A 17,624-nucleotide genomic window follows, 5' to 3' on the forward strand; every position below is an offset into this window, starting at 1 on the left:
CTATTCCCAGAAGTGGAGGAAGTAATGCTCCAGCCCCTTTGGGAATCCAGGGACCACTATGAGGAATTAAAACAGATAGATGATGCTATGAAAGAGGTAAGCTCTAAATATCTCTTTGATAAAGCAAACATTATGATTGAATAAGTCAAACATTATAATTTAATAGCAGCTTAATTCCAAAACATTAGGAATGCTTATGGCATAATCATTATCATGAGAAACACACTGGTTATACCTGGCTGGATAGAGATGTGTACCACAAGCAGTAAGCGTGCACACGAGCATGCCCTTGCCAAGTCCACCAGGCACCACACAAGTACAGCCATGGGAAGGGAGCTGCTTGCAAGAAAGGGACCTCAGATCAAAACCCAGAGATAGTGCCTGAGGGGAGCACATTAGCAAACACCTCTTTCTGTAGGGAGGTGCCTTCCCCAGGAAGGAGTTAGCCTGGGCTAGATGGCTGCAAAACCTGCTGGTGTTGGGCAGCTCAAGGCACTGCACCACCAATCCATAAGTTTATTTTCTAGGAAGAAACTTCCACTCACGTGTCTTCCATCAAGGATGTGCTTGAAATTTTATGAGGAATTACTCCCTCATACACAGCAACCAATAGGATTAAACACACAACCAATGAAGCCTTTTTATGGCCCATGCTGAGTGGCAACCTCCATTTACAATGTCTCTCATTTTGACATTTAAGGCTTAAGAGAGGTAGGATATATGTTTAACCATGTTTGCTGCCTCTGATCATGCCTGCATTCCTCAGGAGCCTGGCAGGGCAGAGACCAAGGCCAGGCCCTGAGGGCAGGTACCCTGTGCACACAGTTCAGCAGCTGGCATGCTGGCCCAGCTCCCACAGCATCCTGCAGCCTGTGACATTGAAACTGCACAACTCCCTTGCATGCTGAGGCAGACAACAAAACCTGCCCAAATGCAGTGTAGAGGTTTTCTGACACAAAAAACCTGATCATCTAGACAGGATATATCTGTCACTCTGTCATTTGGAAGTACCCTGGCATACTAGTTGTGCTCACATCGTTTGATATGTGGGAAATGAAGATTCACTCACTTGATCATCCTTGGCTGGATGAGTGGAATAGTAGCTTTCTGGTGTAGCTGTCACCTCCTCCAAATGCTTTGGAGAAAAAGCCCTTCAGCAGCAAAAATTAATCAAAGAGAACATGCTTTGAGGACATTAAGTTATAAAGGAGAAGAAAGTCTTTTAGGCATTCTTCAGTTTAGAGAGGCACATATCTCAAAGGAGGGAACTCAAATGTGACTGCCAAACTTCCTGAGTCCTGCTCATGTTTCAAGTTGAGCTGAGATTTTACTTCTGGTTTACAGAAACTGTCAAACAGAAATTTTATACAAACTGATGGAGCTTTAATTAGGGTGCATTGGCACAAGGGTCTTAGAAAAACAGGAGCTGCCAGAATTCAGAAATATCCTGAAGCAAGAAGAGTTAGTTAGTAATCTGAGAGCCTAGCATGGCAGATGATGAGAAAGACTGAGTTCTGTTTACTCAGGACATACATCCAGAGCAGTTTGGATGAAACAGTGCCTGTGATATACCAAGCTGCTGCCTATTATTTCCCAAGCAATGTTGCACATACCTTGTGAAGAGATGAGCGTTTGACTGACAGCAGCAGTGGAAAGCAGCACTGTGAGAGTCAGGGTGTTAATGTTCCTTTGCTCTTCCTTTCAGTTGCAGAAAAAGAAAAGCGACAGCTTGACCACTGGCAGTACTGAAAAGTGAGATGAAAAGGTCTGAACAAGACACAAGCCCTAAGGTTATTCGGTTTTTGAAAAGTGCTGTATTTGCCAAACAGACGTGGTGGCTACATCAAAATGCAACTGGGACCATGTACACGGAGAGGTGGCAGGCACGGATGCCCCACAAGCCTGTCTACCTGCCTGGGCGTCTTGTCTACAGCCTGCAGCCTGCTCGCACAGGCGCTGCCAGTGTCAGCACCAAGGACTCCCCATGCTCCGTCATGCCCTCCGCTGCGGACATTGTATGGCTCAAATCTTCAGCAGATTTGCCTTTCTGGTCACCATGCTGACTGCAGTGTGTAGAGACAAAGCAGAGTTTGGCTAAGGAGCCTTTTCTGGAAAACAACAACTGGCATCCAAAACCAAAAAAACCAGTTGATTTCATCAAGATACAATATATATGTGTACAGCAGTATGCTAATTACAGCATAGCTTAACAGATGCTTATATTCTGACAAGGGTCTTGGCATATATTTTTGTTTGCCTGTTAGGCCCTAATGACACATTTCTCTGTATTACTCTCTGAATTTTATAGTGTTCACAGTACATTCAGAAGCCTGGCATAGTGGATGCAATTTTTTTTTCTACACTAGAAGAAGTAAGAAGAAACCTTAGTGAGTTTGCAGGTTCTCTTTGTGGCCTGGTACAACTAGGCACCATGGGATCCTTCAGCATGAGCAAAGTGAGTACAAAGCTGAAACCACTGTGCAAGCAAATTTTTATCCTCAAGGGTGCAAAAAGCAACAACGAGAAAAACCTTCAAAGATGTACAGTTTTTTTTTTTTTTACTTTTAAACTGATCTGCTAAATAATATATTCTTCTACAGAAATGGCTGTTGTATTTGTTTTCTTTCGTGTATGTGTTCAGGTGAAAACTGTCTCTGTTCCTAAAAACAAACGCTTTCATAATGAATACAAGGGGCTGTAAAGGAGAGGTGAGTGTTGGAGAATCTCTAGAAACATTCTTTGAGGTATACTTGCATCATAAGTGCAACACCAAGAGACCTTCACTTCTGTTGATGACTTTGTCATCAATGAGCCATCGCTGGCTACGGGGAGGGAAGCTCTGCCCGGAGCTGCACTTGAGCAGACAGACAGCAGTACTGTGGTTGACTCCTGTGCACCGCCTTGCCAAAGGGGAGACCAGAAGAAACCCCCTTCCTCATGCCTACAAGAGGAGAGCCCCTGCCACACTGTTCATCTGATCCTGGCTTTTCCCACTGGGGAAAGGTCACCCTGCCTGGGGGTTTCAACAGTGAACATCAGTTCCTGTAACAGCGTGGCTGACGAGACCAGTGATTTGAATGCACTTGCTGGCATCCCCTCACCGGCAGCCATAGGCATGCAGCCAGCGAAGCATGATGGAAGTTGGTCTTGTCCTCTTTGGCTCAGTTCTTGAGACTGCCCAACAACTTTGCTAGGTGTGATAGCAATAAGGGTGACACTAGTGGTTTCCCTCTGCAAAGTCCAAAGCCACATGCATTGTCTTAGCTTGTTCTTCAAAAGAGATGAATGGGTGGGGGCCAATCTTTCCCCCCATGACCCAGGAAGCATCTTGGGAAGGTCAGCCTCTCTGCAATGTGTCTAGTACCATGCTCAGCCCTGAATAAAATCCCTGCCTCCTGCTCTGGAAATTCAGGTTTATTCTCCTGTTGTTTCTGCAAATTAATTCTGAGCTTAACTCTTGTTTCTCTCCCAGTGCCATTATCCATATTTGGTCCCTTTCTTGTGCATAAAACTGTATTACTTCAGCTACTCTCCAATCTCTTGGGGAGATCAATATTGCCTTGAAACACCCATCCCTCTACCCTACTCCTGCTTGCACACTCCCAGAGACCCAGGACAATTTCACTGCTAGTTCTGTCTGCTGGTTCCTCTTTCTGCCCAGGCTGCCTTCTCCTTTAAACAGCATTGTGTGTGTGGTTTTGGGCTCTCTGCTGCAAACTAGAAAAGAGTCTGATCCCTGGATTTGAACAGTCCTGAGGGACTCCAAAGGAGATGGGAAGATCCAAGCACAGGGTCAGCTCCAAGCTACACAGACATCTTCATGAATGGATGAACTAAGCCCTAGTTTTGATTAGCCTCAAACTTCTAATGCTTGAAAGTTTGACCTTAATTATGTGGTTTGGGCCTTCTTTCTGTACTAAATCTTATAATCCAAAGTACATTGTGACCCAGATTGTTCTGCCGTGGAATTCTTCACTTCGTTTTCACAAGTAAATCAAATTTACCATCTCCATTCAAGCAGATTTCCGTCACAAATCAGCTCCCAAAGCAGATGAGCTGTGCAGGAGCTATAAACAATTGCTTAGGATATGCCAAGTCCTGCATTAAGCTAGTTACACTAGATGAGAAAACCTGCTGTAGGAACTTGACTGCACCCTGCTCCCACTAAAACTGTTTAAGAGTTAGATCCTGATAGGAAGTTTTGTTTCAGCTGGCAGGATTTTCTAATCCAACAAGTATTTATGCACACGCTTAGCTCCCACAAGCCTAGTCATGGACCCTGGCATACAGTAGCTAATTGAATAGTACAGGCTCCATGGCTTTCTCTAATTGAAGTGCATGGGAGTTTCAGAATTGGTGGCCCTTGGTGCTTGTTTTGGCTCCATCATTTTTAACAGCAACCTGTAAACTGTTTACCTGAGAGAGATGATCAGAAGATGCTGGTGAAATCCCACTGACTTTACTGCATCAGAAACATGGAGAAGGGAATGCAACCCATCCTCAGAGCTGCACTAGTGACTGTCATGATGCTGTAACACACTGTCTGGCTGTTCTTGAAAGAACAGTCAATATCCAGGCTGTTATTCATAGACAGCTCTAAAACAGACCACATGCAATCACAACCAGCTATTGGTATTAATGGAATACCACAGCATTTTTTTAATCTCATTTGCCTTTGTAATATTAGATTTCCAAGAGAAAATCCTCCCAACTTATTTTTAACCAAGGGGAATACAAAGCATTTTCTTATAATTCTAGTTTCTTGTGCTTTTTCCATAATATTTGATGCTGTGATTTGCATGCAGATTAATGGATTTGAGAATCTTGGCAATCAGCCCATTAAAATGTCACACATTTTCAGGGTGACATTTTAAAAACTACACTTAGCATGAAAATGAAGTTTTCCGAGGCAGCCAGACAGATGTCTCAAGTGTGATTTAATCTTTTCTCTCCCTAATCTGATGAATAAGAGTGAATATTATACCTCAGTGTTGTTTCAGCTTATGGTAGGTTCCTTAAAAGAACTTTCTGTGATCTGTTGCATGCATCTTTTCAGCATCATGACAGTGCCACATGCACCTCAGTCTTACCTTGCTGCTCCTATACTTGTGATCGAAGATGAGCATATAACAGGTTATAACTAATCCACACCATATAACTTGGAAAACTAACGATGAGCCCTGGGATTTTTCTTCTTCTTTTTTTTTTTTTTTTAATGATGGATCCCACAGCCCCATACACGCTTCATTTTTTAGTATGGTTTTCATAATCAGATCAAACTAAGGCTATAGTATAACTGCACGCCTTGGGAAGGAAACAGATTTTTTAAAATGTGAATACCCCCACAGCAGCCAATTTGCAATGAAAATTTAGTGTGTGTTAAATACACAGCTTATGTAATGCCAAAGAAGTATCTGTACATGGAAATTGTTAATCTCTGCTGCCTCTGAGCAGCAATAACAACAGCATCTGTTCCATATGGGAGTGAGGCAGAGTGCTGGTGCAGAGTACGAGTCCATCAGGAGAAGCACTGTCAAGCAGTATTTCATTTTCCTGTCTAAAGAGTGGGCTTCTACTGCAAACTGCCCCTCCTCTCTTGAAACACCGGAAGACAAGTCTTACCCTTGTGCCTGGTTTGTGATATTAGAAGCATACACACTTTTTATTCTGCTGTCGTATTGTTCTGTTTTATTGTGAGGTGAGTCAGCAGACACAGTGGGGCAAATCACCGACCCTGAGAATGCAAAATCTCACCATAGTAACCTCTGTCCTGCATTATCATCTCCTTGACCTCCCTGTGGCAAGGCAGGGTACAGAGCACAGCAACATGCCTGTTAGTGACAAGGAACACTCAAGCCTCAGCCTGCAGAAAGGCTGTGTGTGCAAGGACAGCCTGACGTAAGGCCATCCACCTGCTGCTCTGACTCCCAGTGTAAAAATCATTACTTTCCAAGCGGTTGCTCCGGAATCGGGCACATCCCACCTCCAGGCTGACACCCAACTCCAGAAGACACCAGGCAGGTCCTGCCCTCCTAAGCCACCCTTCTGTTTGCACAACCCTCTACCATGCAGCACCCTTGTGATTAAGGTTGTTCAGTGCCAGCAAAGTGAAGCAAAGACTTTCTGAAGTGTGTTTAAAACAGCTCGGATGCTGTTTTTCTAGGCATCATGGCAGTGCAGCAGGCAATCTCTCCTTTCTCTCAGCTCTCCAAGGGAGTAACTAGGCAGAGGTAAAGTTTTTACTCTGAAAAACTGGTGCTTTGGAGTCCCGGTCTGTGTGTGGGTGCTATGATAGTACAAGAAACCAGTAAGTCTTAATAACAAACATACATCTGCCACTGGCTTCAAATACCCTATTGAGCAAGTCATCAAGCCAGAACTTCCTTCTTTCAGAGACCCACCTCTGCAAAGCACCTTGTCGTATTTGGATGTAAAATGCTCTTAACGGCAAGAACCAACAGTTGCCATCTTCAGAAAATATGACTTCATAGAAACTTCTATCAAAAAAAAACCTTACTAGATATCTTCATAAACGAAGAAACTGTAACCAATAAGTCAAGCATCTTTTTCTTGGTGATCATGTTGTAGTAGATCTGCCTCTTTGCTAGTTAGAAGTCATACCTCTCACTCTCTCACACATACACACAAAAGCTTTCTGATTATTTTGGCATGTAATCAGGAATTACAGGTGTACTCAGGCACATGCTCATACACAGAATGGCTATCTGCAGACATTTTTGTAATACCACTCTTGGCTCTGTTGCAAGACAAACTTAGAACCAGGAGGGTTTGGAAAGCGTAAACCAGTCATGTCACAGCCAACATTTGCTATAATGTCTCAGAGGAAAAATCTCTGTTTTCTAAACTTTGTGGAAGCACAGTTACTGCTTGGCTGACAGACTCTGCAGATCCTCTGCCCTAAAGGAAGCTCCAAGGTGAGAGGGACTTGCAGCAGCTCTATGTCCTTCTAGACAAAGAGAGCTTGCTCTCAGCTCCGCTGATGGTGTTCTGGGCTCGGGACAGCTGGAACATGCTCCAGGCTATAAAACACAACAAGAAAATCATCAGAGAAAGCAAGGAAAAGCCTGGGGCGGGTGCTGGTGTGCCCAAAGCTTGCTCACATAGGGAGTTTGGTGTCTCCTTCCCCATTGGAAGCTGTCCCTGCACTGCTTCCCAGTGCCATCCAGTGCATCTGGAGTTACACAGTGCCTCCAGGGCCAGCCAGCAGGGTTTGGCTGCAGGGATATAGCTGCTTATCTTGGGGAAGAGCTGAAGAAATGAGTTCCTAAAGGTTATAGGATAATAAATCTAAACCAGCCTGTACTTCAGAAAGTTCACTGGGGTGATGTGTGTGTCATAAACGACAATTTCATTTCTTCCATGCTGTATTTTTCCCCTCACTCAAGACTTTGATCCTCCTCGTCATGCTGGCTACTGTGTGTACTGCCAAGGGCAGATTTCCAGCTTCACTCACTCCTTCCAGCTCCTTTGCTTGCACAAGACACACCACTCATTTTAGGGAAGGTGAGCCAGGCTGCATCATCCAGAGCTGGTGGAAGCTGGCCATGCTTTGCCAGAGAATGGCAGCAAGTTTCTTTTCCATCTGGAAGACAGCCTGCATCCAGAGAAATCCTGGTTTGTAGGACTTCAGTGGACAAAAATTACAGGAATCTCCCCTTTATTTCTAGTGTTTCCTTTTACCCTACTAGCCGTTTCATTTATTCATTCCATATGACAATTTATTCATTGACCTGTGCTTCATGTTGCCATTTCCATCCATGCAGAAAGCACTAGCTGCTGCCCGAGCGCTGCACAGTGCTAAGCACCTTCATGAGAGACTGGGCTATCACAGGTCATCCAGCTTCGTCTGCTGGCAAGTACATTTAAAATCAGCAAAAATGCATTCCTGTGCCTACATCTTATTTTATTTATGTATTTAACTATTTTGGCTAAGGAGAAAAATGTGAACACTCACATAGTGGCACTCAGTTTTGAACTTCACTGAATCATAGACATTCAAACAGATGCATATAGGTGTTCTACAGAATCAAGGCTCAATGTGTGTCTTTTGCATAAAACCACATAAAATTAAATTGAAAAGGTTACAAGCTGATTAATATTAAAAGTCTGTACCAGTTAGTACTGTACAATCTTTCTTTCAAATATGAACTATGCAGGCTAACTCGGGATGCTTACTGAATTTAAATCCATTATTTCCAATGTAATAATCTTATAACACCTCTGAATTTATCTCTAGCACAAAGGTCCTTTCTCATGTCAGTTGTTAAAATTTAACTAGGGAGACAATAATCATCTTGAAAGACACATTGTACAGGGAGGGGGATTCAGTGGCGTGACTTACAAGAGGAACTCAAAGTTTGCAGAGTAAGAATGGTGTTTGCAGACTGTAAAAGACAAGAACAACCCCTGGGACATTCTTTGATAAAAGAGGTGAATCGTGCTTTGTGCTGCATGAGAGGATTTGTTCTCCATACAGTGGGATCAAAATCAAAGCCTGTTTGCCAGATAGGGTTTTCCTGATCTTTTTTAGATTTCTTTTTTGAGCCCTGTTTTTGCTTAGAGCTCAGTAAAAATTTAGTTTCACCACCATACGTTATATCAGAATTCACCCTCTTTATGTGCATTTACACAGTGCAGTCGTCCTGAAGCTGCAGGCAGGCGCCTCCAACTAGTTGCCTGGAAAAATTGGCTTCTCTGTAATCAACCCAGATAATCAAGAGCAGTTAAAAGTGCCTGGATTAGCCCTGGGTATGTGCCCATGGGCACATGCTGCCCTTACTCTACTATCTCAACTGTTGCTGTATTTTTACTGCCAGGTGACTGGCAGCATAACTGCAGATGCTCTGTGATGTGGGGCTCCCTGGAGAGAGGAGGCATCACAGTAGGCATTTGAGGGTGGTAGACATGACAATGACCAAGGCACGATACCGCTAGGGATGGCAGCACGGCTGTGACCTTGCTGTCAACACTAACACATACAGAAGCTGGCAGCTGCCAGGGCAGGGTTAGCGCCTGCAGCCAGGATGCAGCTATAGCAAAAGGAAGAGCAAACCTGGCACTCTCAGGCCTCACTAGGCAAAATTCCGGTTAAGCATTCATGCATGCAGGAATGGCAGATGCACAGGCCTAACACGTGTACTGGTTTATGCTACGTAACGGCTGTGGTGTTTACATCGCACATGATTATACCCTCTTCATTAGCTTGCATCAGCTCCATCCATTTCCCACATTGTCCAAATCTGAAACCTTTTATCCCCTCCAGTTTCTCATTTTTTCAGAATTATATTATTATCTACTCTACTCCATCAAGAACCCCTTTCTAGCCCATCTAAATGTATTCTCATGTATGTAGAAGCAGCAAAATAACAAGGAGCCATATAGGAGCCTGACATTTCTTTTCACGCTGGTACTTACTGTTCGAAATGTCCTAGGAGAATATTGATGATGTCTGTCTTTTCACAGGTGAAGGGGACTAATCATTAGCAAGGACTCTCCATCTTTGGGAGCATGCTGCACCAAGCAGACTGTTACATTACCCTTTTGCAAAATACAATGAAATCCCTCGGATGACACCCCCATCAGCCTCCTCACTCCAGACTGCACCACCATTCTGTTAAAGAACTGTCAAGAGAGGATCAGAGAGGAAAACCATGAAAAATGTTTACATTTTCTGATCTTCAGGAGTTAGCAGGTTGGGGAGGACAACAGTTACTCTTCTCAATGATTACATGGCGCTGGCAATAAACAGCACCTGTAGCTATCACATCAAAAGCCCCTGACCACTTCAAACATCTCTGCCAGGAACATGATTCCATAAGTAACGTGCACGAGCCACCCGAAGGCTCCAGCTCTGAGTGATCCCCCAGGCACAGCTGCCAGAGGACAAGCAAGCTGCATGGCCACTAAAACCACAACGGTTAAAGACAGAGCCAACACTTACTCTCTCAACACTGAGGCTACCATGCACTTTTTCCAGTATTTTCCTCTTCTACATCAAGCTGAGATTAACCAGTTGGCAATTTTACAGGAACCACAGGTCCTAGTGAGGGTCTTTGACGCAAATCACATCCCAAATGGGTTTGGCTCAGCTGCAACCCTCACCTCAAATCTTAGACTGTATCTATCAAATCTAAACTGCTTCTTCAGTCTAACTCCAATAAGAGCATTTCTACAGTGGTTATACACGTGGGTATGTAAAACAGTAACATGTCACTGGAAGCCTCAGTTTAAAATTCATCCAGGGACAACCACCAGGAAACAGGAATCTGTACAGATAAAATGGAAATGGGTCGCTCCCCTTCCTAGAAGAAGTTAGAGTAGATGTCATTAATTTTCTTTTCACTTTTAATTCCACATATTACTTTCTGCTGGAAGAAGACTTCACACCGTGGCAGCGCTGGATTGCTGGGAAGTCTGCAAATGTTAAGAGAAGCATGGTTTCTACCTCAAGGAGTTGACTGCATAAGTGAATTAAAGTGGTGCAATACATGTCCCAGGATGAGAAAGCAAATGATGGCAGCACTCTGATGATGATGAATGTTCTGCAGGGACAGCAGTCTCCTCCTCCCACCCTCATTCCTCATGTAGGTCCTACTCATTAACCTCTGCATGAACCTTTGGACACCAAGAGATCTGAGAGAGAAGCTGAGAAAGTCATATGGATGCAGAACCCAATCAGTAAAACACTAATTGCATTTCTCCAAAATGATGTTGCCAATGCAAACTCATTTGCATCTTTTTCCAGTTGAAGTTTCTTGCTTGGCTTGTAGCAGTGATGGTTACATGTTTTTTTTAGCTGTAGTTCAGGAGATCTGCTGATCGCACCAATCCAACCCATGGCGGTGTACACAGGGGCTGGTACAGCTCCTTTACACCTGACAGAAGCCTTCTTGATAACTCTGTACGGAGGTGATCTTTTGCTTCTCAGAGGAGCTTGGCTGAAAGCTCATATCCAGAAAGACTTCCCCTTCCTCTCCTAGATCTTGCTGGGCCTCGCATTACTCCTCCATGTTCTGCTTATCTGTCGATTTTAAACCAGGATAATTTAGACATGCTTTCCTCCTGAATTACATAATTTTATTGTAAGTCAATGAGCTGAGCTGGGAACACTGTGCTCAGTTCAGGTAAGTGCAGGGAGCCCATTAAACTCACAGGGACAAAGGAAAGCACACAGGGGGAAAACACCGGCTGTCTTTACCCTCACCAGGAAAGACTTTTCCTGTAAACTGGGGTGTACTTGACTAACCAGTGCATGTGAGCTGGAAATCAGTGACTGTCCCTGCCTGGGGAGTAGAGCGGGAATGTCATTGCAGGCTCACACTGTACTACCTCCTGGGTGAGTAAGGGCTCATTAAATCACACACACACACCCCAGTGCAGGGGTGGTGCAGCTCTATCTGTTCCGAGAGGAGTCGACTTTCCTCCTGCCGGGGCTAAAAATAAGTGGTCAGTGCTCCCTGGGACTGAACTCTCTTCTGTTCAAGGGACCTCATTCAGCCAGAGCAGACTGGGCTGAGTCTACGTGATAAACTGCAGGCAGATAGGAGCTTGTTCTGCCCTGAGAGGGAGACAGCCCCGTGTAAGCTGGCTGTGAGTATTGGGCGTGCAGCTTTAGACTGCAGGGTGCTGTCAACTGGGTGGACCACAGCACTGCCAATAAAGCCTGAGAGCAGGTTGGTTTTGCAGGCATCTGCTTCTGCAGAAGTCCTCCATGGCTTAGAGGTGGCCAGGGTGGGATCAGCTCCCAGCCACACTGGCGCTACCTGCCCTCCTGCATCCTCTGCCCTCAGCTTGGGAACAGGAAAAGATGGCAAAAGCAAGCTGCAAAGTCACAGCCCTTCCTTCTCTGTGTCCTCATCATGGCCAGCCGCAGCCATATTCCTCAGCTTGTCAGCTTGTCTCTGTGTTTGCCTTTGCCAGGCTCCTTCCCGCAGGCCTGCTGTTATCATAGAATGGTTTGGGTTGGAAGGGACCTTAAAGACCATCTAGTTCCAACCCCCATTATGAAGGGGAGCTGATCAGAAAGGGCAGCAGGTAGCCCTCTCACCACCGCTGTGCTCCCCCAGGCAGCAGAGAGGAATGAACATCCACATGGTGAAACACCTTCTCAGCCCTAACGTCTCCCATTAAGGAATAAAGCAGCAGCCACACTTGCAGTGCTGCTCATTGCTTACCAGTCAGCACAATTTCCTGACGCTTTTTTCATCTCTTGGAACTTTGATGTGATCTATATTTAAAAAAAAAAAAAAAAAGATTATTTTATTAAAAAATACATTATTTCTTAAATAGGCTAACAGCAGTAAGCTTTGCACATGTTAATTGTCCTCAGGCAAATCAGGTCAGCTGGGTTCTTGATGACGGTTATGGAAAGCTGAGGTGCACACAAGGTATGCAGGCCTGACTATGCCTGCGGAATAAAGAGGTGGCACCTCTCGGTTAAGTGACAAAGGATGAGTGTGGGAATGGGGAGATGACTGCACCTCCTGCAGAGCCCTCACAAGAGAGGGACTTCCCTGTTTGTCGTTACTGATGTTTGGTGCAGTCGCTCAGCAAGACATATTATGCCAGTTATACTTCCAGGAGAGTCTGACTTCTGTCAGCATGACACAAGATGTCACAACCCAAACTGGAGCAGGAGCACCAGGCACTGTGCCAAAGCACAAGCAGCATGCACAAAGGGGAATTGGGCAGAGGATAAGACATATCAAGCCAGAGGGACAGCTGGAAATATGGCTCTGGTGGCTCACGCAGTCCTGCATCCCTCAGGAGGCACATGAGCCCCCTTCCCATGCCCAGCAGGTAAGGAGAGCAGCTCTCGCTGTGCTGTGCATTCCCAGAAGAGGACACAGCAAGAGGCCCAGACACAGACTGGGACTGGGTCCCGCAACCTTGCCACCTCTGTACCAGCATGGAGAAAGACAGAAGTACCGGGCAGGGTGGCACAAGGCAGCCAAGGAGCAAGACAGTGCATTGCCTATGCAGTGCCAGTAAAGCCCTGTGTGAGGCCACAGAACAAGAAGTGGGCTGGGAACCTCCTAATAATTAAGGTAGTTGTTATTAATTCATGCATGGATTTCCCCTATGCTATCTAGATAACGCTGTCAGGCTTCCCAGCAAGCAGAAAACAAAGCAGATAGGGTGAAAAAACCTCTTGCTTTTTGATTTATTCAACCAATTTTCAGTGCTGTTCTAAATATACCCATTACTTATTAACAGAAAGCAAAAACACAACAGCAGCTTTTCCATGCTTGTACCTGACATATCAAAATGAAGCTGCTATATCCAATTGTTGCCCAAGGTTCTGCATCTGACCAACAAGTGCTTTGAGTTTTAAACCATTAACCTTTTACATAGAGGACCCTCTATAGCTACAAAGGTGAAACAGGAGGATTTTCTGGTTTTATTTCTTTTTACTGTAGATCATACCTGTGCTGAGTTACAAAACCAAAACAAAGAGTGGTTGAAACTTCCTCCTGGCTGTACCATGGAGAGTAAAGAAGGGACAGACCCTGGTTTGATATGACTATTTTTGAGAAGAAATTTGAAATCATGTATAGCTGGCTTTACACTGAGCAGAGTAATCACTGGGGCCTTTTGTCCTAATATGGCTGTGGGGGTTTTGTTTGTTGGGTTTGGAGAGCTTTTTTGGTTTTTAATGAAGGCAGTGGCAAGAGAAAGAGAAGGCTGAAAATCAGACTTACGATGTAATGACAAAAGATCCTATGTCTTTGTATTAAAACAAGCAGGTAGAAACTCTCAAGAAACTCTCTTAAGAAATTTCAGGAAAACTGAGAAGAACTGGTTGATTTTTGTTGTTCTTACTAGAAATTGCCTGACAGAAAACAGTCCTGCCTTGTTTACAAAACAGAATTTCTTGGTAAAGTATTCCAGAAATGCAGTACATGCAAATCTTAAGACAGTGACTAATTATTATTTCCTTGAAGATAAGAAGCCTTCACTTTCTAATGGCTGGTTTATTTGCTAAATGCTGTTGGCCTTAGAAATGATGATGAATTATTATTTAAGGTAAACCTAAATGTATATAGATAATAATATTAATTTTTCCATGAACTGGGAAGTAGGAGAAAAATCAAATCAATGTTGCCTTTCATTTAAATAGCTGGAGTGTCTCCTCCTGCCTTTCTTGAGCTTTGGAATATTAGAAAGCAAAGGAAGCACTGCAATGCAAAATACAGCAATTATAAAGGGGAAAAGGCAATGGAGAAATCCAAGACACCCAGCATTGCAGAAAACTAACTAGAATTTATATGGGATGCTGCCATCTTGACAACATGCTGATGAGAAAATACAGTAACACTGTTCTTATTTAAAAACACAAAACCCTGGTGGGTTGCAACACAGCAGTAAAGGCAGTTAATCAAGCTACATGCCTAAAAACCTGCACAGATGGAATGCTGAAATTGATGTTTTAATTGGTGTTTTTCACATTGACTACTGTGTTTCCTAAGTGCCTTCCCCTGGCAGTCACTTCAGAAAGGATTAATAGCAACAGCTACTTGCTTATGCTGTACTCTACTCTTTTGTTTAACACAAGACATAGGAAAAACAGAAGTGCCAGCATGTATTGCTGATGTGGGGTATCAAGCGGTGACCCACTTCAGGAGTGGAAGAACCTTTATTTCTAGTTCTTGCAGGACTTTTCAGAACCCTGGTGTTCAGGGTGCACAGTCACTTGTGCAAGCACACTGGAAATCGAGATCTGTCTGTCTCTACAGCCATTTAATTCGCTACCCCTTTCTCTTTCCAGCCTCTGCATCTGCAGCCATTGACAAATCATGTCCTGGTTTTTCTCATTTGTGAGCTACCACACTTGGCTGCCTCATCCTGGCCTCATTCACGCCACATCACCGGGACTGATGGCAGCAGGGACAATCAGTAAGAGTTAAGCCCGTAGGGCTTTTCCTTTTCAGATCAAAGCACTTCACACAAAATATTTCAGCAAAGAGGAAAGAGCAGACTTCGGAGTGTATCGAAATTGGCAGCAACTTTTTATTAGCCTGAAGGTAAAGCAACTGCATTGTATTGGGATTATTTTTAAGAAAGGAACATTTTAGTTTATATAGTTAATTTGCTTTCAAAGTTTTGTTAAAAATGCAAGGACTGTTCTAAAGCATGCTACTGGACTGCATTTATTAGGATTCCTTCCTGTTATGACGGATAAAAAGTCTCTCTGTTTAACGCCGTCCTGCTGAAGGGGTTTCAGTGAAGGCCCAGCAATGGGAGTAGGAAGCATATGTTTTGGTTTAAAATGCCGAGGAAAAGAAACTTTTTACCTGCTTTCTTAAAGACTTCTTGGATGGTCAGTGCTCAGGAGAGAAGAAGGGGAGTCAAACAGTTACCACAAAAAAGCCTAGCACAGTGTGGGGTGAACTTAGGTGGCCTACAAATACCCCTTGCAATTGTTTGAGGGTTCCCAGTTCTGCTATAAAACTACTCCCTAGTTGACCCATCCCCATCTTGCTGGGCACACATACATGCTTCGGTTCAAGTTCAGAAAATAAACACAAGCAAGCAACATCAGGTTGAGCCACTAGAAAGAAATAGTTCAAATACCAGGGAGAGGAGTGTTGTCTCACTCTGTAGCAGCAGTGTTCACTCCCTTTTAATGATTCACGGGTGTCTGGTTGTTTTCCATTCAAGGTGTAGGAACACTGCAATGGATTTAGACCTTTCAAGCAAGTTTCCTTTCTCTGATCACTTTTCACAGACCCTTCAAAGCAGTCCACAGACACAGGGGCTCGCAGAGGAAAAGTTGTGAACACAGAAAAGGAAACATGAAATGGAATCGGAAAGCTTGCAGGAAAAAGAATAGGCCTGAATCATCTGCCAGATACCACATCCCATGTCACTCCCACACACTCTCTCATAGTTCAAGTGCTAGAAGAAAGTCTGGGTTTCTTCCAGGGCAGCAGGCAGGGGGAGGATCACGAGAGCACCCCGCAGCCAGTAAAGATCACTGCCAAGCTCTATCCTGCACTGAGAAAGCGGCTTGGGAAGAATATCCCTTGGGGATAGGAAATGACACGGTGGCCTCTTATCCTTTGGAAGTGTAACAATACCAGGTTCACACCAAAACCCCATACAGGATCTGCAACCAACCCACTGAAAGCAGTTACCTGTGTCATCCTCAGAAGATTTTCCTCCTCTGTGACTATGACTAAATGGTTTTGTTTATGCACATGGACTCTTTAACACTCAACATCAAAGCTAATGAAGAGAAGGCAAGGTTGTGCAGAAACCTCTGTGGTGAGCAGGAGTGCCACAAGGAACAGGCCCTGCAAGACAGGCATGCTCACAGCCTCCAGCATCCCTCCCATGCTCAGGCAAGAGCAACAGAACAATTCTTGGGACCAGCCCTCATGATCTCAGAGGACCTGGCTAAAATAATGGTTTGACGACATAAAAGAGATCTGCTCACACCATCACCTCAAACACAGGATCACCTCGTGACATGCAGAAATGATCCAGCACAAACTCAGGCTGCAGATTCCAATTTGTTCAGAAATGTTGCAAGCTTCACACTGGGTAAAGAATAATTTCTTCTCCAACAGCTAGCAAAAAAGCCCACTAGTTGGAGTGTTTTCCTCCTGTCCTGTCTAGTTCACAAGCAGTGTGAGTACCATCCTGCTTCTGGCAAGACAGTACTACTGAACTTGTAAACTCCTCACCTGGACAATCACTAAGCTACACCCTGGGGCTGGGGCTTCTTTAACTGCTTCCCTAACTGCTTTCCCTGCAGCAACTTATTAAATTAGATGAATACAAGAACCACAGAGTTTTAATATCCACCATCATACAGCAGGTAACTCAGTCTCCCAAGTCACCATTCCTACCCATATCACCAAGTATTTCAGATGGCAATTTCTCACCCTTTCTTGAGGACCAAGAAAAATATGCATCACCAATGTCATACCAATGTATTTACTGTACCAGGCACGGTCAAAAGGTTTTCACCTCACACATGCAACTGTCCTTCAGAAGACTGAAATTACAGGGTTCCTTAATCCTAGCTTCTCATCAGCATGAGATGTAGGTTAACTACCAGGAAATCTGTTGAGCTTCATTACTGACATTTAACATCTTCTGTTGGAGGAGAGGCTACAAACTGTCAGCAGACCAAGCTCCTTGGCCCTCACATCTGCATTTCAGCTCTAAGTTTAAGCCTTTTACCACATTCCCAGCCTAAATATAGAAAAGCATTTGCTCCAGTTATTGACATCCCATATGTATGCATATCCAGTGATGTTTTGCAGAAATAATAGCTTCTAATTCAGCATAGCTAAGGACAGACACCACCTTCCTAGAGCAAGGACACCATACGTATGAGGACACGATCTTCAACAGTACAAATCAGGACACCACCCAAGCCAAGTTCCAGGAAACAGCAAGGACTCCATGTAGCATAAGAGCCTTCAGGCACTCAGGTGGGCCTCCACACTAGGCTAGCTCTTTGCCACGAGAGCCAGTAAGCCACTCCACCAGGCCAGCCTGGTGGTTCAGGCAGTCTCCTGAAAGAAAGACAGCTCAAAAGCATTTGCTCCAGATTACGTAAAGTCAGGTCTGTTTATCTCAGCACTCTTTAA

At 44.3% G+C, this 17,624-nt stretch overlaps 1 protein-coding gene across 3 annotated transcripts in view; it reads left to right on the plus strand.

Moving 5' to 3' along the window:
• The window catches only part of PDE9A (phosphodiesterase 9A), a 49,706-nt gene extending 47,103 nt beyond the window's left edge, over nucleotides 1–2,603 (plus strand). For all 3 annotated transcript variants that reach the window (XM_030475916.1, XM_030475917.1, XM_030475918.1), the window contains 2 exons: nucleotides 1–96; nucleotides 1,706–2,603. In XM_030475916.1, the coding sequence (XP_030331776.1) occupies nucleotides 1–96; nucleotides 1,706–1,756 (147 nt within the window). In that variant the 3' untranslated portion in view covers nucleotides 1,757–2,603. The remainder of the gene's footprint in view (nucleotides 97–1,705) is intronic.
• Nucleotides 2,604–17,624: the final 15,021 nt, after the last annotated feature.

Source organism: Strigops habroptila, chromosome 2 (assembly GCF_004027225.2).
Source record: "Strigops habroptila isolate Jane chromosome 2, bStrHab1.2.pri, whole genome shotgun sequence".
Classification (NCBI taxonomy): Eukaryota; Metazoa; Chordata; class Aves; order Psittaciformes; family Psittacidae; genus Strigops; species Strigops habroptila.